Source organism: Chlorocebus sabaeus, chromosome 7 (assembly GCF_047675955.1).
Source record: "Chlorocebus sabaeus isolate Y175 chromosome 7, mChlSab1.0.hap1, whole genome shotgun sequence".
Classification (NCBI taxonomy): domain Eukaryota; kingdom Metazoa; phylum Chordata; class Mammalia; order Primates; family Cercopithecidae; genus Chlorocebus; species Chlorocebus sabaeus.
Window position 1 is genome coordinate 120,643,493 of NC_132910.1, and position 24,666 is coordinate 120,668,158.

Here is a 24,666-nt window from a genome sequence, read left to right on the forward strand (position 1 = left end):
GTGGTGGGTCACGGAGGGAAAATGAATACCTGCTGGCCACACTCTGGTTGTGTCATATCCTCTGGTTTCACCTGGTTTCTCATCTGTATACATGAGGATTAACAACACTTCACTGTCGGGCTTATTATAAGGATTAGAAATAATACATGTCACTTGGTGCAGGGACTTAGTAAATGGCAGTTGTTAATGAAAATTATAATTTTGTTAGTTTGGTTCTAACAGTAGTCTTAGTGTATAAGGTTCTAGGATATTAGTATCATTTTTCTTTTCTTTTTCCTTTTTTTTTTTTTTTTTAAGATGGAGTCTCACTCTGTCACCAGGCTCGGGTGCAGTGGCGCGATCTCGGCTCACCGCAACCTCGGCCTCCCAGGTGCAAGTGATTCTCCTGCCTCAGCCTCCTGAGTAGCTGGGATTACAGACGTGTGCTGCCACACCCAGCTAATTTTTGTATTTTTAGCAGAGATGGGGTTTCACCATGTTGGTCAGGATGGTCTCAATCTCCTGACCTCGTGATCCACCCACCTCGGCCTCCCAAAGTGCTGGGATTACAGGCGTGAGCCACCGTGCCTGGCCCAGTGTTTTTCATACTATATTCAATCACCTCTTTGTTATTTAAAAAAAAAAACAAAAAACAAAAAAAAACACCGCTCCATTTAAACTTCTAGCCTATTGGCCTGAAAAATGGAAATCTATGTCCACGTTATAATATGGGCATTTCCCCCATCGAAAATGAAAAGTTAAAGACTATGGGTTTACCAATAGGCCATTCCAGCTCTCAGATTCTGATATTTTATGAGCAAGAATCTCTCGTTTCTGTTGTTTTCTGCGTATTGCCTGGTTGTTAGGTACACTGCTTTGTATATTATCCCATGTTGTTTATGCTCTGAAATTACCATCATGCATTGTAATTACAAAAGCTGAGCTGGAACATCAAGTACTAGTATCACGAGTTCTTTTTAAAACTTGAAAGTTTTAAAGAGATTTAAAATAGCTAACTGATTTATCAGCAAGGCTGCTGGCTACAAACCAGAGTGCTGAATTCTGATGGAGCGGTTCTCTGCGCCAAAGGCTTTTGACTGGCAGCCACTAGGCTGGAGTCTACTGACAGGCTACTACTATAGTCCATCTTAGCACCCACAAACAAAAGAAAATGGAGCCAAATACAGCTACGAACTAGTTCAACGCCCTCAATATACAGATGAAGGAGGCATGGTGCAGAGTCAGCTTGCCAATGCTGAGTCAGCAGTTCTAAGGACCTTTTTGCTAAGACACCACATATGTAACACAGAAGCAGTAAGATACTACACTTTGGGATAATCCTTAAAATGTTGGAACTGAAATTCAGGCCCCAGCACTATGCTTTTCCCACAGTTCTCTTCCTCTCTAGTACTGAGGAGTTCAGTGCCCCAACCCAGCTCTTTAATACCCAGGGATAACCTTTGCTTCAGGGTCCATGTAAAAGGGAGATCCAGGTCTGGGGTCTTTGTTCCCTTTGATTCAGTTGCCCTGGGTTCCCTAGCGATGGCTCAGCCCTGCAGAAAGACCTGCTAAGGTACCTGGGCTGCAGTGTCTTTGTTACCATGGCTACTGCCCTCTGTTCACAAGTGTGACATCACTGCCTTCTGACTTGTCCTGGAGGAAGGGGCTGTAGGAACCAAAACCACTGTGGGCTGGGGGCTGTGTTCCCTCATCTTTCCACTGTCAGTAGTAAAGGTTCTGGTCATAGCCACTTTTTAAAATTGAGACAGAGTCTCACTCTGTCGCCCAGGCTGTAGTGCAGTGGCGTGATCTCTGCTCACTGCAACCCCTGCCTCCTGGGTTCAAGAGATTATTCTGCCTCAGCTTCCTGAGTAACTGGAATTACAGGTGCGTGCCACCGTGCCCAGCTAAGTTTTGTAATTTTAGTAGAGATGGGGTTTCACCACGTTGGCCAGGCTGGTCACAAACTCTGGATCTCAGGTGATCCGCCTGCCTCAGCCTCCCAAAGTGCTGGGATTACAGGCCTAGTCATAGTCACTTAGTAACAGCAGGACTTTGGGCAAATTTCAGTAAAGGGGCATTTGAACTATAACATCTCCAAGGTGCCTTCTAATTTACCTTTGTTATGGTCCCACAATTCCTCTTAGTGGGTAAAAGTTCGACTCTCCTAGGTTAAACACGATTCATAATATATAATGTTTTTGACTTAAAGGAAGAAGCTTTATAATGCTCTACAACCTTGACTGGCTAACCAAAAGCAATGTGAGTGACAGCACTACAGCAAACCCCACAATCCGGCCAATTAGACAGCTAGCAGCCTTAACCATTTGGAAGACAGCTGTGAACCAGAAGTAGGCAACTGCAAGAAAACTCCATTCACTTAGCTCCTAAGGAGATATAGAGCATTAGCCTCTATTCTTTTTTCAGGGCAATTAAGATAACATGAGGGAAAGAGATCTGAAATGTAGGTTTTCCTGGAGCAGAAAATCTTCTGGGGATTGCTCATTGGTTAAAGAATTGTGGAACAGGAGGCCAATGTGAATGGAAGAAACTAATAAGCTGCTACTTCAGAACAATGGTCTTTTCACTCCCCCACCCCAACCCCTCTACTTCACACAGTAAATGCCTAGGAAAGCAGATTAACTCCTTCTGGTCAATCTGACCAGGCTTGGGTTTTCAGACAATTACTTCTCGCATCTAAAACAAGAAATGCACTGATTCCCGAAGACCCAATCCTCTCTCTGGCTAGTCTTTCCCAGAGTGAGGTGATTCACACTTTTTGGTCACAAATGCATTTATTAAAAACCAAGCAGTCTCCTGTTGCCCCACATCCTTCCTTGTTATTGCATCCTCCCTCCCTCCCTGCCTCAGCCTAGAAACTGCAGCCAGGTCTCCAGGAATACAGAAGGATCCCAGCCAGTGGCTGAGACTTGCACTGAGGTTTCTTTTCAGAAGTGTGCTCTTTAAATCCACAGCCAATGAATTAAATGAACATTTAATGATAAACAATGGCTATATTGTTAATTCCAGCCATCTCCATGAAAGAAAACAAAACTCCCTTAAAAATTGAATATATTACTTAGGAAAACCCATTTTACATTTGTCTCTATAATGTATTGGATGTATTATATTACAAAATTCCAAGAAGCCTTTTAAAAGACTTCTGTGTTTGTCCTTTGTCTTTGTGTCAATGAATGAAAAAAATGAATTAATTGCTTCTTTGAATCCTTAAGGACATATATTCGCTCTCCTGCCTTAGAAAAACAAGACAAGATGAGATCTTTAAATCATTTGCATGAGAAGAACTAACATCATGGGTGCTGGCTCCAAAGCTCCTGTTTATATTTTATTATGACATTTGATACAACTTTAAAGCCTACCTCCTCCTCTCTCCTTCTCATCCTCTTCTTCTTTCAGCAGCTTGCCAATGGAATTATACCACTTGAACTGTGGGTCAGGGATGCCATAAACACTACAATTAATCAAGGCACTGTTCCCTTCCTTGACTATGATATGGTCAGTTCTGGCAATGATTACGGGCACAGAGCCCAAGACCACGTTAGTGCCATTTAAAGTGCTGTTAGTCACACTCTTAGCGGTGGCCAGAGTGGATACTAGGATTAAAAAGGGCACAGAAGGTAGAAAGCACACACTCAGATGGCTCTTCAATCGATCCATCTTCTTTGCTTGCTCTGTAAGGCAATAGAGAGATGGTTTGCCAACCGAATCTTCTATCAGACAACACACTGTTCACAGCAGGTCATGGGACAAACCTGTCCTGGGTCCATAGACTTGGTACTTGAGCAAGAACCTGTTTTTAAGGAAACAAAAATATATATACATAAACATTAGCATTCATCCATTAAAAATACTATAAAATGTTAGCAATGCAGCTAAAATACAAACATCTACATACTTTTTTTTTTTTTTTGATATGGAGTCTCGCTCTGTCACCTATGCTGGAGTGCGGTGGGGCGATCCTGACTCACTGAAACCTCCGCTTCCCAAGTTTAAGCAATCCTCCTGCCTCAGCCTCCCAAGTAGCTGGGATTACAGGTGCCCACCAACATGTCTGGCTAATTTTTGTATTTTTAGTAGAGATGGGGTTTCACCATATTGGCCAGGCTGGTCTCAAACTCCTGACCTCAGGTGATCCACCTGCCTCGGCCTCTCAAAGTGCTGGGATTACAGGCGTCAGCCACCGCACCCAGTCAAACCTACGTACTTTTTAAACAAAACACAACCATAAGATGTTCTGGATGTGAATCATATTTCTCACAGAAATCATAATTTTGTTTTTTGCTATCAAAACATATAGCTTTTATAGGAACAAATATATTTTGTATATTAAATTTGTATTTTACTTCATAGAGCTCAAAAACGGATTCAGGCTGCTTTCATTTACCATTACAAGCCCTCTTTCCTCCACATTACCTGCCTTCATTGTGGAGGACCTAATTGTTCACCTGGGTGCTCCTTAACCTCTTCTCTCCCAATAAACGTGACTTCTAGTCTATGTCACTGGTCACGGCTTGGGCTCTGCCGGCATCTGGAAGGACTGCATCAGATCACTCTGGCATTCTCCTAACTCCCCATTACAGCTTCCAGAATGTTCCTTACTGTCTCATTCAACTTCCCATGCTCCTATGAGCTCCACCTCATCTAGCGCTCTCTGCTCTGTGTTACTGTTACTTACAGGCTCCAGATCACTCATGTACGCCCTGGTTTCAATCTCATCTGCCTTCCACAGGCCGGGGAACATCACCAGACATTATGGTTGGCTGCACTTCTATATCCAAAGATCTAACCTTCACCTAGTCCTCTATCCTCCATTTCATTCTAATCCTACAGTCATGCCTTCTTCAAAGGTGGAAGTTGTTATTTCAATTCTGCTTACAGTAACACTGAAGGGGCCCCTGGTGATGATAAATTAGCTTCAGATCATATTTTTTTTCAGTAGGAAAGAAAAGAGTTTTGTTTTGTCATAGATTTCCATACACCCACTAAACTGGAGTGCTTTCCTGCCCTAGGAAGCCAACACATTACGCCACCAGCCGAAACCCTGTGGCCAAGGGAGATAGCACAGACTGCAGTGGCATGATAGACACCCTGCCATGACTTTGCAAATGTCTTTCTTTACTTGGCTAAACTTGTGGTTTCCTTTGTGGTTGGAAAGCTAACCTATTGAATACAGAACAGCTGTGAAGAGCATGGCCTCGGGTGAGAGAGAGACAAGGCCAGGATTCTGGACAGAACCACTTTCACTGGCTGTGTGTCTTGGGCAGGTACAAGACAATTATAAGGATTCACAATCAAATGTATATCAAACATGTATGTACTGTTGCCTTGATAAACAAGAATTATTAGCACATTGTATAAAGCATCCTTTATTGAAATTATGCTTCTCGAATGTGTTTTTAAGTTATGTCTTCTAAAAGCCAGACCTTGAGTTTTCTTTCAAATGTTATTATAAATTATAAATAATTATAAATGACTTTCAGCACTGGGTCCTTTGCAGGGGCTCAAGTCTGAGAAGGCATGAGCTGCCCCCTTAGGTGTATTCTGTGGTGAGCATATTGAGGGCAAGAGCTGGGTCACTCATTATTGACTCCCTGGTGCCCAAGCCATAGCAGATGCCTGGCTAAACACCATGGGGGAGAATCAGAGACAAGACAGGTTGGGAGATAGGTTCTAATAAATATGGGTGGTAAATACAACTTTTTCCCCCAATTAAAGAGAATGCAACAAATGGAAAATCAAACTGAATTTTAAAGTGCGTATCTCAAGATACTCTGTTTTCAAACAGAGGCTCTCCATATTTGGCTTTCTACTTGCAAACACATTGTGCTAGCAGAGTAAAGAGAAGGGGACACTGCTGTGCTATTATATTTTAATAATGTCAGTAGGTGCTTTGGGCTACAAACACAGCAACTGTTCTGAAATGGAATCTAGTTCCCTTAGAGACCTTATGATACAGAAGCAGAGACTTTCATTTTATGCAGGAATTTCAGTTAGCAAAATAGTTTCCCTCTTCCTCATTTTTACTCTCATCCTCTCCCATCTGGAAGAGTTACTAAGGTACAGAAATAATGCATCATTTACAGGTTGTTTGTATAAAAGTGTTTTACTCTAAAATTCTGTGAAAATTGATTCAAAGTAAAGCACCAAATTAACACTAATGAATTAACAGTTTCAGTAAGAATTCACTCTCAATTTACTCTTTCACTTCAGATTTTTCAAAAGGTATTTATTATGTGCTGGGCACACTGCCAGGATTTAGGGGATGGGAAGTGCCACAAAGCTCAATAAACCACAGACCATGTCCACTCACAGTCTAGTAGGGGAAAGATGTACAGATAACTTCACTATGTTCTCTAGGTGCTATGGGCTTGGAGTTGGGTAGGAAGGAGGGGCACCGAATAGCTTGGGTGCCACCTAGAGATGATGTTTGCTGACCACTCATCCAGCATCCAGGCCCTCTTCTGCCTTTCCTTTCTGCAAGTCCCGGAGCTCACAGGGTAGAAACTTCTAGTCTTTCTCATCACCCCACGGCATGTGCACCTACCAAACTTGACACTGCACCCTGGTGTATGATCTTGCACTTTTCTGTTTTGTGTTGAGGAAATTTCTTCTCGATTACAAGGAGAGCTCCTGGATAGCAAAAACTTACACATATAGTTCAGGAGGATTTCCATATTGCTAGGCACCCATAATCATGTTTATACACTTGCTGTATGAAGCCATGCTCATATGGAATCCAGTGGCAATTATTGAAGAACAAATTACAATGTGTTGCCTGAAGAACATAAGATATCACATGACTTTGGATGCTGGCAAAATATTCTGCAAATGTACTTTTTCAGCTTGTTTGATTAGGATCTTACAGACAGCACCACGAAAAGTTTGGCTGAGCCAGGCATAGTGGCTCACTCCTGTAATCCTAGCACTTTGGGAGGCTGAGGTGGGTGGATCACTAATATGGTGAAACCCCATCTCTACTAAAAATACAAAAATTAGTTGGGCGTGGTGGTGCACTCTTGTAGTCCCAGCTACTTGAGAGGCTGGGCAGGAGAATCACTTGAACCTGGGAGGCGGAGGTTGCAGTGAGCCAACATGGCACCACTGCACTCCAGCCTGGGCGACAGAGCGAGACGCTGTTTCAAAAAAAAAAAAAAAAAACAGTTTAGCTGATAACAATCTAACATTGTGAAAGACATTTGAGCCAGCAAAGAGTAAAATAACAATCTAACATTGTGAAAGGGATTTGAGCCAGCAAAGAGTAAACCCTAAGTACTATAATCCAGCAGCTTAAAATGCAGTCCTTCAAAATACAAGAACAAAGACCACAGATTTCCAAAGCAGGCTTAACAAAAGCTACAATGGACAAGTTGTTAAACCTCATAATATCTGGGAAAACTTTGATAGACTACTTTATTTTCTATAAATAAAACAAAAGAGAAATATTCAACAAATATCAAATGTTCTCTATTTTGACCCCTTCCCTACCTCCCAGCCATTGTATTTTATCTAAAAATGTTTAATAAAATGCTTTTTTCAGTCCTATTTCTTCTTTCTCCACCTATAATCAATAAGACTGTTGCCCATGTATTTCTGGAGCTAGAAGGAAAAGGAACTCTTGTGTAAGGGGTGTTTTGTACTAAATGAATATTATTGTTTTTCCTTGGCAGAGTCAATTTGGGCATTGCCCCATCTACTCTGATGAATAATTCGTAGAGTGATACAACTGGATTTTGTTGCAACACCTACTGAGAGTTACCCCTATTTTAATTTGTGTGGGCATGATGCCACAGGCACATAAGCTACCTTCTACATGAAAACACATTCTTCATAGGGTTACACTCATGAAGCATGGAGGGGAAAGCCCAATTTCATATGAATTGGAAAGTGGCAATAAAAGACTCATTAAGACATGAATGCTATCTTTTCAAAACTGGTAGTCAACTCAAGCCATTTCAGTTATGAATATGTTTCTGCCACTTCCTTTCCCATATATCATAATGAATTCAAAATATCCATGTCTTTTTTAAACAAAAATTAAAATTTTTTTTTGCAATTAAAAAAAATAATGAGAACAAAATTCTCATAGGCCCATTCTATCCCACCTAACATCTTTCAGGATCAGCATAGAGTCTCTTGAACAACATGGGTCTGAATCGCTCAGTCCACTTATATGCAGGTTTCTTTTTTTTTAACAGAAGTTACACCGAGTGTGCCTGCCTCTCCTTCCACCTCTTCCACATCTACCACATATGAGACAGCAAAACCAGCCCCTCCTCCTCCTCCTCAGTCTACTCAACTCGAAGATGGCGAGGCTGAAGACATTTATGATGATCCACTTCCCTTAGTGAATGGCAAATATATTTTCTCCTTCTTAAGGTTTTCTTAATAACATTGTCTTTTCTCTAGCTTATTTTATTGTAGGAATACGGTATATAATACACATAGCATACAAAATATGTGTTAATGAGCTGTTCATGTCATCAGAAAGCCTTCTGGTCAACAACTGGCTATTAGTAGTTAAGTTCTGGGTCAAAAATTATACACAGATTTCCAACTGCATGGGGAGGGGGTGGTTGCCCCAACCCATGTTGTTCAAGCATCAACTATACTGAATTTTAGGTAATTAGGGTGATCTCTGAATATAAACCATGGTGATATGGTTTGGCTGTGTCCCCACCCAAATCTCACCTTGAATTGTAATAATCCCCATGTGTCAAGGGCGGGGCCACGTGGAGATAATTAAATCATGGGGGTGGTTTCCCCCATATTTTCCTTGTGGTAGTAAGTCTCATGAGATCTAATGGTTTTATAAATGGGAGTTCCCCTGCACAAGCTCTTTTCTTGCCTGCCGCCATGTAAGACATGCCTTTGCTCCTCCTTTGCCTTCCGCCATGATTGTGAGGCCTCCCCAGCCATGTGGAACTGTGAATCAATAAGACCTCTTTGCTTTATAAATTACCTAGTCTCAGGTATGTCTTTATTGGCAGCATGAAAACAGATACATATGGGAATCTAAAGTCAAGGGCCAAGAAATCTATGGAACAAGAATGTTCCTTTAGCCATTACTGCAGTCCAGAGTCAAATCATTTAAGTGATAAATCAGCTAAGTCTTATCTCAATGTCCAAATTCCTACTACAGAGATTCATATTGCCCTTTCTTGTCCATGTTCTAGAGTCTATTTCTGTACAGAGATTCTTGAAGCCTCTAATCACACAAAGGTAACACCTAATTCAGATGATGGCAAATGTGATAATCACAGGAAAGTATGAAAGGGCATTGCTTTTAGGTTACTTTTAGAAGCATCTAAAGGGGATCAGTTTAATCCAAATCGATATGCATTACCTGAGAAATGACCCTGGGCGCACTGCCAGGGGTTGAGGTGCACAGAGGTGAGACTCAGGCCTTTCCCCTCTTGTCAGAATCCGGCAGGGGACAGAGGAACACATATGGACAATTATAAGACAGTGTGACAGCTGCCCATCACTGGGTGTCAAAGATCCACTGAAGCACCAGACAAGAGATCAAAGTATTAATATATAGTTTGGATGAGCCAGGAAGAATTTTCTGGAAGTGATTTTTTAAAGAAGTCCCCAAGTGGACCAGGGGAGAGAAGCTGACCCAAAAGAGGAATAGAATATTGAAAGAAATGGTGATTACAGAGAACCTGGGGAAATGTCTGTAATTAGGCATCGATGGCCAGGTAGTGTGTGCAAGAACACAGGAGGGGGAAGTAGGCGGGAAAGGCAGGCTGGCCCAGATAATGACCAGATAGTATGCAATGCCAAGGATGGGGGCACTCATAGGTTTTGAAAAGCAGAAGTGGCAGAAGTGTGTTTACAAAAATCAGCTTGATCCTCATATGGCTGCAATGCAGAGCTGGCTAGGAGACTAGTATTATACAATATCCAGGAAGGAAATGAACAGGGGCCTGAACCAAAAGCAGCGGGGAAGGAAAGAAGTGGGCAGATGCAAAGAAGTACAGGAATTAGAATGTACAGAATGATTATTTGATAACAGGTTGAAGTAGTACAAGACCTCCTGACCAGGAGCATCTATGATTATACAGACAGCTCTTAGGAAGGGAGTGTCTCATTTGCTAAAAACCAATGCCTGGCACTGTCAGTGGAATACACAAATTAAGAAATTCAAACAAACCACTCCCTTGGGCAGCACTCCGCTGCCACTCTTGGATGAGGGCCTGTCTGCTAGCAGCGACCTGGCAGAATACATGGTCGCTCCCGCCTGGTTCCTCACTGCTCCTCCTAGCTTCACCATCTCCTCTCTCTGTACCCCTGGCTGATGGATGGTGTTGTGATGACAAGCCACAGTCATGACATTTAAATATAAAAACTCACAAATTAAGAGCTATACAGCAGCACACCATGAGAAGAATCAGAGCCTTTTTAAAGTAGTTGTCCCTCAGGAGGAAAATGAGACTCAGGAGAAACCTCATGGCATTCTTGGTACCACATGCACTTATTAATTGTGTAGTGTTAGGAAAATTTCCAGCTACTTAATGGGTAGAACTAAATATACACCCAGACTTGCTGGATTGCTGTGAACAGCCACCTGCTGAACTGTTAAAGCCCGTGGAACAACTGAGAGGGGCCACAACATTATTACTCCAACTACGCTAACGTTCGGCCTCTACAGAATTTTATTTTATGCTGTTATTATTTTTTTTTAATACACAGAAGGCACGTACTTTTTCAAAAACTGATCTGTGTTAAATCACTGTTTTTCAAACCTAAAAACAAACTACAGGCCCAGAGATGCCATCTTCATAAAACTTTATTTTTAATGGGGCATAATATTAAGAAATCATTCTTGAATCTCCATACTTTGTTCACATGGTATGTTTTTCTGATTAAAAATAATACAAAATAAAGCTCTCAGAAATATACTGTTTAAATTGCCCAGGGTCATCCAATCATTATTTTAAAAAATCACTCTAATATGGAGATGACATACTGCTGATATCCTACTAAACATAAATGTTGGTTAAGCCTGATCATCAGAAGGGAGACATTCAAGGGACCTTTATTACAGTCTTTTGAAGAGAAAAAGAGAATCACAAACCCTTATAAAGGAGGAGGGAAAAATTACATTAAAGGTTGCTCTCTATAGATATATAATTATCAAGCAAGATAAAAACACATCTATACATCTCTTCTCAGAACTAGAACATTAGACTTGGAAAAACTTGGGTATCTTTTCATAAAGCTTTTTCTTTATTCTAAAAAATTGAGGCCTAGAGAAGGTATGGTATTGCACATGGGCATGCAATTAATTTAGTGGCTTAGAACCAAAATAAAAAGACCTTGATGGCTAATAATAATCCCAGGTCAGGACTGGGATTGTTTTCTTAGTTCCATAAAGGCAATTATTAAATTGTTCTAGCACTTGAAACGTGCAATGAAGGCTATTCTAATCACAGGTATATCATTTGGAAGTTTATTGATGTTTCAGCACATACTTAATGTCAAATTTTTATTCTTATTCATTCATTCACGTATTAAGATAGCATCTCACTGTCACCCAGGCTGGAGTGCAGTGGCACCATCATAGTTCATTGTATTAATTGGGTCATCCTTAATTGATCAGAGATACATTTCTCCAGAAATCTGGTGATCCAAGGAATTAGTCAAATCTGGAAACTGAATAGAAATGGGACAGACACACTGGTGCATGGGGCCTTTATGCTGCCAGGCCAATCCCTAAAACGGATCACAATCCACATCAAAGGGTTACAATGCTGTATTCACATTTTTCTTTGATCTTTGACACCATCCTTATTAGAGTCTATATTCAATCTAAGCTGGAACAGAAGCATCTCTAGCTGCTGTCTTTCTTTTCATTAGAATATTTTTCCAACACTTCCCTCCTTTAAAAAATTATGTCCTTTCAAAACATTCTTCCTACTCATTTGGAGTATGCATGTAGAGATTTGAATTTTCATTCCAGTCCAATGAATTTATGTCACCTGCTAATCTGTAGATGGCACTACTTCTGCCAGCTTTCAATTATTTTTATTTGATCTCAAGCCCATTTTCCAAGAAGTTCCTGATGTATTTAGTGTGAAGCTCCTATATTCAGAGTGAAACCAGGCAGGAGCTGATGGATGTCTGGAAGCCTGGACACATCAGTGAGTCAGAACTCTTCTTTGGCTAGAAAAATGGCTAGAGGATGCCATGCACCAGGGAGGTGCTTTATGGAGGTGCTGATCCCTGGCTGCCTGCCCACAAGTCCAGGCTGCCCACGCTCTGCCTGGATGGAGGAAGCAAACCCTGTCTTCTCTACAGCCCACACAGCACACTGTCTATAAATCAGAGGGCAATCTTCTTAATATGCTTTCCTAATATGACTCAGGACCTGAAATAATTGTGAGTTCACATTTTCTTGCTAATTCTGGATCCTTTGATAATGAAAGTGCCTTTCTCAATTCCTACCTCTCCCACCTATTTGATTGTGCACACATGGCTTTCCAACTGGCCAAACAAAACTCCCTTTTCTGGAACTGGTAAGGTAATTTCACATACAATCTTACTAAGGGTGGTTAATTATTTTGTGGTGGGACAGCTCAGAATAAAGCTACTTAACTCATCATGAGCCTGAAAGATAGTATTAATAGTACCCAACCGAGACACAGAACAACTTCTAACAGAAACACATAGAGTGTTCTTAGTGACAGCCAGAGTGAAGAATTCACTGCAGGTCTCCCTGCAGTCGTGGAGCTGAGATTATAATACAGCAAACGATAGGATCAGGTGCCTGGGATGAGAGATGGGTTGGGCTCTGAGGTTAAGGTCAAGAACAGAAATTCTGGGGTGACATGTGAAGAGGAGACCTACTTAGAATTTTAGGATTAAGACCCACAAGCTGGGAGTGAGGATACTCACTCCTTTCCTCAATTTTTCATTTACGAGATGACCCCTGGGAGTCAGCTGATCTCTCCGAACTGTAGACTCATCTCTTAGGTCCTTTCCAAATCTATCATAATATGATCATGACAACCAGGAGTAAGACTGCGCTGGCAAAGGGAAGAAATGGTGAGGGGTAAAGAGAAAAGGGAAAGAACAAGGGAGTTCTTGGTGCACTGCTAAAAATTCCATTGCAGTAAATACAAATAGGACAAAGCACTGTGATGGCCAAGCCATTTGTGACTTGGCAGATGGCCACAGACACAGCTTGTGCACCACGCAGCCCGTGAGAACTTGTCCTCCACAGGCAAGACAACTTCTTGTGTGTCGCTTACATTCTGGACAATAAAATGAGGGAATAAATGGATTCAAGCTCTCAAAGTATTAGGACACTCCATTCATACCCTCTCCAGATGTCCTCATCTCACTGCAGATGTGAATCAGCCCAGATTCCTCTAGGACTTCCTATATGGAGGATGGGCCAGTCCTCTTGGGCACAGCTGCAGGTTTCTCCCTCCAACTTCACTTCCAGAGCAGCCTGGAGTGAAGCCTGAGCCTCACTACTTTTACCTTGTTACCTGGACTAAGGGCAGGTGATGAACCGAGTGCCTGTGGCCATGCCACAGACCCAACTTTTCCTCTTTAGACCAAGAACTGCTGGTTGTGTAAATCTCAGCTATTCCACAGGGGGTCTGACCAAGGCCAGTGTCTTTGGGCCTTGAAATCTTCATTTCACTTGATAATTCAGAGAGGCCTTGTGTCTACTCCGGCAATTTGGGAATGTAATTTTTATCATCAACAAAATTCTCCCATTAAAAAAAGGGTTGGCATTCAAATATTTGTTGATGGTGCTTAGCACCATGCATTCATTACTTTTATTATTTAACGATTAGTAACAATCTGTGCATGGGGAATGTCTCAAAATATAATGAAAATAAAACGCTAAAATTCTTAAATTATTACAACGTACATTTTCCCAGCAGTTCATCATTCAGTGTAAAAGCCAGAGGCAGCCTTGCTATGGCCTGACAGTAGGCCTCTGGCAGACTCACAGCCTCCATATCCAACCTCTCTACACTCGCTCACTCCCCACCACCCTCCCTGGGCTGTGCTAATCCTGGAATGGGTAAACCCTGGAATCCTTGAACTTACTATTTCCACCATCTGAAATGAGTTCTGGGATACCTGGAACATTTCCTTTGGAACCCTTTAATCAGCGAGGCCCTTCCTGGTCACCTATATGAAACAATGCTCACCCCATCATGCTCTATCTACCTTGACCCTGGCCTTTGTCTTTAGAGCATTAACTACTATGTATTTACATACTGTACCCCCATTAGGATGAGAGCTCCCAGAGGGCTGTGCTCCTGTCATTGCTGCTGTTTACTGATGTATCCCCACTGTTGGGAAACACACTTTGCTCAAAACAAACACCTGAATATCTGCTGAGTGAATTTATTCTACTTATATGCCCTTTAAGTTAGACCTATTACTAACTTACTGCTCGCCTTTGGTACAAATTCTATTCATTTCTTAGACAGTTTTAGAAAATGTCTATTCTTTAACCACAGAACTAAGTATAAACCGAGATTTCTTTAAGTGAGTCCACAGAAATGCATCATTTGCTTACAGTGGAATTTGAGAGCCTGGTAATAAAGACAGGCCTGAGAACAGAGGCTCAGGGTAACACAGAAGAGGAGGCGGAGATGCTAGAATGTATGCTCTTGTTATTGTTGAAGTGAAAAGCAATCGCCTACTTAATTTATATTTCAAAATGTCGAACTGTCCCTCACTCCTGTGTCTGCAGTTGTTTGATTAAGACCATTCAAATTCACAGCATAGGAACTGGATCACCTAGGGTTTCCTCTTTCATCAGGATAAAATTTCATCTATTTGAAAAGATGCACTCAATAACTGGAGAGGGTAGTTAAATAGCATTTCCTCCTTCCTTTTTACCAGCCCATTATCACAAAGTGGAATTGCATGGTGAACACTTCCCTGAATCTCCCATGTAAAGTGTCATTATAGGCTCTTTCACTAAGAACTGGATCTCGGTGAAAAACAGAAGAGATCCTGTAATTCAAGCCCTACTGGATTTAATTCTTACTAAGAGTGCTATGATAACTTCCCTTACAATTCACTTAGCATTTATGGCTTACAAAACACCCCGACGGATGATATCTCATCGGAGCCTCAGCACCACTCTAAGGTCGGGACAGGCCTGTGACTCTGCTCACACAACAGTGTAAGAATCCAGGGCCAAGTCACCAACGCTACAGAAAAAGCCCCTTGCAGAGCCCACATCTTCTCTCAGTCCAGGGCTCCTGTTACCTGCACACGGTGGTCACTGAGTGCATGCCAAAGCCTCAGCAACCCTCATAACAGTGTAACTAATTATTTTACAATTTTGTTCATAAAAGCAATCTTTTTCAGAATTTGATTCCATCTTAATAATCTTCTTCCTGACGTTAGTGGTTAAGGTCAGTCTTCCACCTAAGTGTTTTTCAGTGTGACAACATGGCAAATTGTTGCAATTAAACAAAACCACCAGAAGAAAGGTGAAAATAGGGCTTTAGTGGTTTCCACTTTGCTTTTCTCTCAGCTTCGATGGAAAGAGGCCCTGTTAGGCTGAGCACACTTTCCAGGTGATCTCAACGATCTCTCCATTGGGCAGTCAACTTTATCTAAGTGATAAACACAATTAGGAGCAAGTCATATCAATTAAATGAACTCAAAGTACTTATGAGGCCACTATTATCCATTTAGTACCAATTACTATGGGGATTAAAAACAGTTTAAGACCAGGCCTTTACCCCAAAGGTGCTTAGAATCTTGGTGGAGACACCTGCATACAAAGCAATATGCAATCATGTGCTAAACTAGGTAAATGCCATAGAAATTCAGAGGAGGCCAAGCTGGGAAGATAACAGAATGTATAAAAGGAGACCAGACCGTTCTCCTAGCAAGAGTAATGGTTTAGTCTAGACAAATAAGGGTAGAAAGAAACACAGCATGCTAGTAATAAAAACCTAGGTGGCATTGGTTTTTGCAAGCATCATGCAGTGGATCTGCTGTGGAAGGCTGTCTGGAGAGCTCTGGGACAGCAGGGAACTCCTTCAGAAATTCTATTCCAGAAGAAGGCCTCTGGGGCGTCTTAGGAGAAACGATAAAGAGGACTTTGGGACATTTGATCCACTACTTAGGCACAAGAACTAACACCCCAGTGAAAGGAGGAGAGGCGGCCATAACTTGGAGGTAGAGATGAGATGCCTTACAAAGGCAAGAAGAAATCAAAAGTCCACTGCAGGTCCTGGGTACAGAGGCACAGGGAGAAATGATCAGCCCCCATTAAGGCAAAGGATCGGTAATACTCAGATGTTTTCTGGAAATGAATTTCAAGTTCCGCAAAAGTGTTTTGAAATGGAGAAAAACAGGTTACCTTTGAGAAGTTCTAACCAGAGCAGGACTCAAAGACCAAGTAATCTAGGATTGTCCAAACCTTGAAGAAAAACAAAACAACAACAACAACAACAACAAAAAACCACCTTCCCACCAACGTAGGGCTGCCAGCAGAAATGGCAGGGAGTCGTCAGACAGAAGTGCAGGCCTGGCCGGGGGTGGGACAGTGAAGCCCAGCACCTAGCTTTAGCAGGTAAGCAGCAATTTTCAAGATGAACTTAATAACAGCAGCTGAGAAGCAAGAACGCTCACTGGTTACTAAAGAGTTGATGCTACCCACAGCCATCCTGGGCAGTAAAGATCAAACAGGAAGTGCTGGGAGTCAAACACTAACTTAGTCTTCACTCAAATACCTTTCCCTGCCTAGGACCAGAGAAAATGGGTTTTGAATCTTTAAGCACAGTTGCTGTATATCTATCTACTTCCTTGCAGGGGACTCTGGCCTTTGGAGAAAAAAGGAGTTGGCTGATCTCCTCAGGGTGGTCATTACTGCCACAAATATAGAGCCCTTGCTAATTTCAAGGAGGAACAGAAAGATACAGATGCAGCCTGGTGCAATGGCTCATGTTTGCAATCCCAGCACTGTGGGAGGCTGAGTCTGGAGACAGCTTGAGGCCAGGAGTTTGAGACCAGCTTGGGCAACACAGCAAGACTTCATCTCTACAAAAAAATTAATTAGCTGGGCATGGTGGCATGTGCCTGTAATCCCAGCTACTCTGGAGGTTAAGAGGATCACTTGAGCCCAGGAGTTTGAGGCTACGGTGAGCCATGATCATACCACTGTACTCCAGCCTGGGCAACACAGCAAGACCTCATCTATACACACACACATATGAAAGGTAAAGACTTGAGAACAGATGCATTCTATCTTGTTAAGGAGACGTACTACTTTTGTAAACCGAGGAGAATGATTTGAATTAGTCTCAGCCTGCACCTGAACTGAGTGGGTCCCAGAAGTGGACAATTCTGGAGCACTTTATTCTAACCCATGTATTTCCTCAAGGAGCAAACCCTTCCCTTATGCTCTTCCTCACACCATCAGCAAACTCAAATCCTCAGTGGAAGGAAGGGGTTGGGATTATATTCAGTATCTGCTCAGCAAGCTTTCCTCTTTCCTGTTGACTCCAGAGTCAATTTCAGCACAGCCTCTAAGTAAGTCACCCTCTCAATCCAGAATTAGAGAAGCCCAACCCACAACAATTTTCTTTCAATCTCACTAGCAAGTCCCCAATGCTTCAGCCCAAAAGGGACCATCACGGAATTAATTTCTTTTTTCTTTTATGTCTCTCTTACAAAGTCTGTGCCCTGTGATAAGGTTCTGACTTCTTCCCTCACATATGGTGCTGTGTGGTGGGCTTTACAGCTCCTTCCCTGCCTGAAGTCTTCTGGTTAAGTACAGGCGGTGGAAGTTAGTCTCTCTGGTGCTGCAAAGTCTTGCCTTTGGTAGGAAAACCCCTGAGAGACGCTGTGACCCCACTATCCCTTGAGACAGGTGGGCCTTCCACATTTCTGCTGTACCAGAGACAGAATCCAATTCACTACAAAGGCATTGTTTAAAATGTCCCCTTTCCTTCCCTGACCTGAGAAACAAATCAATCACTGAGTTCTAATGATTCTCACTCCTCAATATCGGGCTGCCACATCCTGGGCTTCCCCTGGGTTATGTGCTTATCATCTGTACTGGACTCCTTCCTTGCTGACCTGCCTCCAATCCACGTACCATGTCATTACTAAAGTCAGCTGACTCTGAAAGATCTAAAGCATATTCCATGTCTTCGTTGTGTAAACAGTGTGAAACTCAAGTCCTATGAAGGACCTAGGTGATTCTTCACATTTGGACTCCCATCCACCTCCCTGACTGCATCTCCAGAGCCTCCCTTTCCGACTCTCCCTCCTCCCATCCCCCCAACCCCAGCAAGTTCTCTTTCCTGAATTCCCAGTAGTTCCCCACAGCTCCACATCCAGCCAAGTTCCCTTCCTTACCTTGCACATCTGGCAAACCCCTAGCTTTGAGGTCTTGGTTCAGTAGCACTCCAGGACTCCCCAGGTAGCCCGACACTCCTTTTCTCACCACCTTTTACTCCTAACTTCCTATTTTCGCTCTAATTGTCTTTTTGCACATTTGACCCTTCATTAGATTAAAATCTCAACCTGTCACTACTTGTTGAATGAATCAATGAATGGATTGAGAAAGGCTGGACACTGGTGCATGGGTGACTGATACAGTCATGAGGAAAAATAAGTCAGCCAGAAAGAACACAGAGGGCCACAAGCAAGACAAGAGGACCCAGGTTAGAACCTGGGGAAAGCAGAGGACAAGCCCTCAGAGAAAGAGCAATAAAAAACAAAACTTGGGAACAGTTAAGGGTACAGTATTCCAAAGGCCACAGCAGGTGGGCCCTCTGCACTCCTGCAGAGCCTGACACAGATAACCCAATTAACTACATGGGAGTTGTTTAAAATGCCTCCTTTCCTTCCCTGCCCACAGATAGAGTACAATTCTACCACTGGTGGTTCTCACTCCTAAATATCCGGCTACCACATCCTGGTTTTTCCCTATTAAAATTTAAGAGAGAGGGAATGGTTTACACTGACCTAGTACTTTACAATAGAAAACAATTATTTCTGCAACATTCTACGAGAACATTTGGGTAAAAGTCTTATGAAGTTATACAAATGGATGCTAGCTATACAATATAAAGTTTTGTTTTTATTAGGATACATTTTAGTCAAGTCATACTGTTGTTTCCAGTATCAGATACTGCTAACCCAGGGCTTCTTTTACCACATTGTCTGAAAAATCTGTTTTTCTTACGTAGAGTTCAGTTTCAATTCAAAGCCACTCATATAACACTAAGGTAGATGAATCCTTCAGTTTAGGTTTTCCGGACACAAAGACGTCAACTTAACCAGGAGACAACATATTTTTTGCAAGGTAGATATTGAGGCCTTGTACATAAAAGAGACTAAATGAATATGTTTGAAAATAATTACATTTCTAATATTCAAACCCAGAAGTTAGTTCATCTAGTATTATAGCTGTCAACTCCCACATCCCCCAACGCCAATGTCAAATATGGAGCCCATCCCAACATTGGTGATTGATTGTGGCAATTTCCCAGCTGAATCAACACAAGCCCTCGACATTGCAAGCAGCTATTACGAACTGGTCAGAGTTGGCCCATGTGATTTCTCATCATTCTCAAGTTAATTATGAATTTTAGCTTTCACAGCCCCTTGCTCACATGTGCATGGTACACAGACAGCAGAACAGCTGACTACTGTTAGAGGACAATGAGCAGAAACAAAGTGAAACATGACTTGCCTCTGCTGCTTTATGATGTCCTTCTTATGGTGAATCAAAGTTTTAAGCTATTAACTTCATACATGCATACAAGTGCTTCCATTTCAGATGAATTCAGAGACCTGAATTACAGCATGCTGGTTTCAGACCTCTACTGGCCACTGACCACCTCTGGCTGGACTTTCTTTATCGAGCTGCCCTGTGAAACCTGGGGTTTAGTTATTCACCGTGGTTTTAGGAAGTAAATTTGGCATCAGTCTGTTGATTTCATGTTCCAGTTTCCCATATTTTATCTATGATAGGACAGAATCCAAACTCCTTCACATGACACTGAACTCATCACAGTAAAAGGACCACTTCGTTCCTCTCCTCCTGCCCTTGCCTATTAGTCCACTGCACCAAACCTTTCGGTGGATATAGCTGTATTTGCTTTCCATGGCTCCTGTAACAGATTTCCACAGACTGAGGGATTTAATACAAATTTATCTTGCAGTTCTGGGGAATGGAAATTCAAATGGGTCTTGAAGAGCCATCATTCAGGTGGGCCCAATGTAATCACAAAGGTTCTTTCATGTGAAAGAGGGAAGCAGAAGTCAGCATCAGAGTGATGCCCCACAAGAGAGACTGGACTGGCCATTCTGAGCTTTGAAGACGGATGGGGCTACAAAACAAGGAATGTGGGTGGCCTCTAGAAGGTGGCAAAGGCAAAGAAACAGATTCTCCCTTAGGGCCTCCCGAAGGAACAAGGCCCTGCAGAGTCCCTGACTTTTGCCCACTAAGACCCATGTTGAACTCCCACACCACAGAAGTGCATTGGGCCCAGCTGTATAATCCTGAATAACCTCCCCATGGCAAGACCATTAACTGATTCCAAAGTGGACACCTTTGGTAGGGGGCATTATTCTGCCTATCCCAATGGTGTTCCTTCTTCTTGGAGTGTCTACTTCTCTGTTTAGAAGACTTCTAACTCTCCGGGCATTCCTTAACGAAGTATCATTTCCCATGGAAATGTCACTCCAAGCATGAGGTCCTCTCCTCCTCCAATCTATGGGGTTCATTCTCCCGCCTCCTCAGTCCCATGTACATACCTCTCTGGAGCACTCATCCTGTACTGTGTTTTATTTGTCCTCAAGCATCTCTCTCTCACTTGACTGTGAGTTACTCTTACTCATTTTTGTGGCCTTAGGAGCCTAACTACAAAAGTCTGTGGGAAAAAAATTAATGTGATATTTTAATGAGTAAAAACCTCAGGTGGAAGCAGAGGCAAGACCAATAAATTCACAGGATTTCTGTTTGGAGCATAACTTATAAACTACTTCTGATAGCTCTTAAGTGGTTACACCAAGACCCAATCAAGCAAACCCTTTGTAACCATCTTTTAACCATGCCAGGGAGGTATTCTGCCAAATTTAAAATTAACCACTGGCATTTTAAGGCCATTTCTAACCGTAATGTGATATGCCATAGATTGAAAACATTGTCAAAGTTTTAAGTGTCCTCCTGGCCTTGGCTAGAAAAGACAAGTCACACCCCAAGTGCTGGGTTAGATGCCAACTCAGGGGAGTGATAGTATCAGCAATTCTAAATTCCAAAAACTAAATCAACACTTCTTTAACAAATCTGACTAGGCCGTGTTGAGATTAAAAGCAACTTGGCTACAATATTTATTTGTATTCCAGTATCTAAAAGTTCTTGCATTAAAAAGTAGAATAAAAAGGCCAAATTAAACACAATTTAAAATGCCTTGAGTATTCAAATTGCAAGCCAAATAGGAGCTGGATAAATTAAGGTCACAGGGATTGGGGGTAGATCTATTTTTAAAGGGAGTAATTTGCTGTAAATGTCTAATGTCACCAACATCATCATACAGTATAGAAATCTAAACACATGGAAATAAACCTAAAAATCACGTGCCTAGCAAGTGAGCTGCAAGAACCCAACAGTTAACTACAAAAGAGAAGAAATGATCATCTTTTTTTTGTAACATGCCTAAAAGTCTATTTTTTTCTTCATGAGCAGTAATAAAACCCCTTTTCAACCTAACTCCGGTTGTTGTTTGAGTTTTAGGTTAGAGAAATGTGGACTTTTTGAAGCCAAGGGCAGTATGTAAATAAGCCTTTGATTAAATTTCATCGTGTCTCTTAACACTGAGAAAATACTTAGGATTTGTACTTAGGATTTCTGGATCAAGAAGGGGGCCTATTGATCTGTATTAAACCTCACATTCACAAAAAGTAAACTGAGGACTTGCTGCTTCCTCCAGGTCAGGAAGAACCCAAGGCTAAGGAGAGACTCTAGCTACTTCTACAGGGAAATGTCACCTGAGGATACGAGACCTACTGTACAGAATAAGGTGTACATCCAGGCAATACTTCATGAAAGATTTTAAACTTGATGCATTTTTATAGAAAAGAGAAGCACAGTTATTCAATATTTGTGTTGGGGTTTTCAAACTTCTTTTTCTTTAAATGTATTTAGAAATAAATTTAGGAGCAGTGAACATCACTAACCAGACTATTTGGCTAAAATGGGGGACTGCAGGTTCTAATTCATAAAAATGGTAATCATGTTGTTGCTACTGCTGTTGTTGTCTGGACGTTTCAAGCCTTTCCTATTATTAAACCTCGGTTATGTAGCATCACAGGACAGAGCGAACTCTATACTGGGGGAAATCACCCCAGAGAGTATCCAGAATTAGAGCTGGAGTCATCTCAGGCTCGCAAGCAAGCACCAACCTTAAAGCCTATCCACAACTCAATGAAAAGTCTATGCATTTCTAAAGTCTATTAAGGTCTATTAAGATTGTAAACTAGAAGTTTTGTAATAAGCTTAATGAATAAAACAACTGAACCCACTAAGTGCTACTTATAGAAAGAGGCTTGAGAATTTAGCTTTAGTTAGCAGAACTCGTTCCCGCTAGAACAGGATTGTTTATCTTGCCCCTATTAGATACAATAATCCTAATAGTGTTAATGGTACTAAATGCTTCAGGAAGAAACAACTGTAGAAACCACAGTGGGACCTGCAAATTGCACTTTCTGTGTAAGTAAAATGTCAGAAGAACTACACTCCTATAACTTATGGTCTCATGAAAAGACATTTTTTTCCGTCTTGTATTTCATCCTGAAGGATTTTACTATGTTCAGCATAGTAGCAACTGAAAAAAAAATGTGTTTCATCTAGAAACAAAAGTGAGAAAACTACAAAAAACACTGAGCTTCTGCAATGCTCGGTTTCCAAGATTTTAACATTAAATCGAAGATAATGCAAAATAAAGATTGCCACAGTAACCAAACTTTTCTGCTAAGTATCCTTAAAAATAATGACAGTTCGATCGTATCTTAACTGTCTTCTACAACGTGAGCAGATAATACACCTACAAACCTTTTTTTGCTAGCTTGCTTTATAAATCTTGCAAGGTAAGTTTTTTTTTTCAGGGATGGAGAAGACAGATTAATGATCAAGCTTAAAATAAATCGGTTCTGAAATCACTCTGTATTTTAATCCGATGAAGCACGTTTCCCCATTCCACGCCATGAAGCCATTCGATGTCAACTTGTTATGGAGTCAAATGCGACAAACTCCGAGAGCTTCAGTCGCGAGGCGGCGGCTCACAGCACCCACAGCCGCCCGCACTCCTGCGGCATCAGGACACCGCGCCCTCCCGACGCGGAACCCGCATTCACGTTCTCCGGAGCCCTGGCCAGCTTACCCTCCTCCCTGTCCGGGGAAACTGAGGCACAGTGACGCGAGGGATCTGGAGCCCAGCGAAAGCCCCCACAGCTGCTCGGCGTCCCCTTCCCCCAGGACATCCAGGAGGCTCGCTGGCAGCTGGCAGTGGATTCCGCGCTCCTCGCCCTCGGAAGATTACGGTTCGAGCCCGGGATGCGGCGGTCCCCAAACGGCCAGCCCCCGCCCCGCACGGATCTCGAAGCATCCTGCGACCCCCTGGAGCCCGCTGCCGGGACCACGCGGCGCCTCGCAGCGCAGCCTCCGCCGCAGTCTCAGTCAGCCCAAACACCCGAAAGTTCCGCGGCCCCGGCGCCGACCCGGTGCGGGGCTGGCCCCCACCTGTGCCCCTCCGCCCCATCCCTCCGGGTGCCCCCAGCTAACCTGACACCGCCGCGCCACTCAGGTGGCCGCTGTGCACCCCTCGCCATGGCCAGCCCGAGAGCGGCCGCTGCGCCGCACTCTGCGCCGGACGCCCGGTAGCGCCTACTGCGGTCGAGCCGCCTCCGCCGGCGCCTCACAGCGTTGCGGGCTGCGCCGCCGGCTGCCGGGAGCGCGGAGCTTCCCACCTACAGGAGCCTGGGCCGGCCGGAGCCGAGCATGCCCAGTGCGGCTCTCCGGGCGGCGCGGAGGCGCGGGTGTAGCCTCCGGGTTTTCGCTACAGCCGCGGGCGGGGGCAGCGGGGCGGGCGGTGCGGGCGGTGCAGGGCGAGCCAGTCGGAACAGCGGACCGGCCCAGTGGAGGAGCCAGCGTAGGCTGTCGTGACCGGGGAGTCCAGCGTTCAGTCCGCTCAGCCTCTGGGCCGGGCCTCGGCGGCCCCCTCAGCCCGGCACCCGCAAGCCCAGGGCCCCCGCGGCAGCGCGGAACTCTCACTCCACTCTCTCTCCCGCCGGGGCGACGCGACTGACCCTCGTCGTGGGGCGGGGCGCTCCCGGGGCTTCCACCGCAACTTTTGTGGGCGTCTTATCGCACTCGTGTTCAAGGACACCCAGGAAAAGGCTTCTTAAGGTCCTATGCTGGGGCACTGAATGGGAACCAATCAGTCCACCCCCAAGCCTACCCTGTCTCCTTGCAATCAAATGCGATCACGAGCAAACCGCCTTGCATCCAAAAGCTTCTCAGGCCTTCCCAGGCGACTGCGTTGTCAGCCTTAAACGTCTCTTACAGCAAAGTTCACAGATGAAAGAGTCTGGAAGAAAACCCAACGGCACGTTCCCTGGTGACTTATGAGTGGTGGGGTTCCAGGAATTTTT

The 24,666-nt window shown here is 43.2% G+C and overlaps 1 protein-coding gene across 3 annotated transcripts in view; it reads right to left on the reverse strand.

Annotated features, from left to right (window-relative positions):
- MFAP3L (microfibril associated protein 3 like) overlaps window positions 1–24,115 on the reverse strand; it is a 40,138-nt gene extending 16,023 nt beyond the window's left edge. The window contains exons 1-3 of one of the 3 annotated variants that reach the window (XM_008000250.3): window positions 23,798–24,115; window positions 3,753–3,790; window positions 3,360–3,671 (exon numbers count right to left, since the gene is read on the reverse strand). In XM_008000250.3, coding sequence (XP_007998441.1) covers window positions 3,360–3,671; window positions 3,753–3,790; window positions 23,798–23,844 — 397 coding nt within the window. In that variant the 5' untranslated portion in view covers window positions 23,845–24,115. The remainder of the gene's footprint in view (window positions 1–3,359; window positions 3,672–3,752; window positions 3,791–23,797) is intronic. The other 2 variants (XM_037993769.2, XM_008000254.3) reach the window with 2 other exon arrangements.
- Window positions 24,116–24,666: the final 551 nt, after the last annotated feature.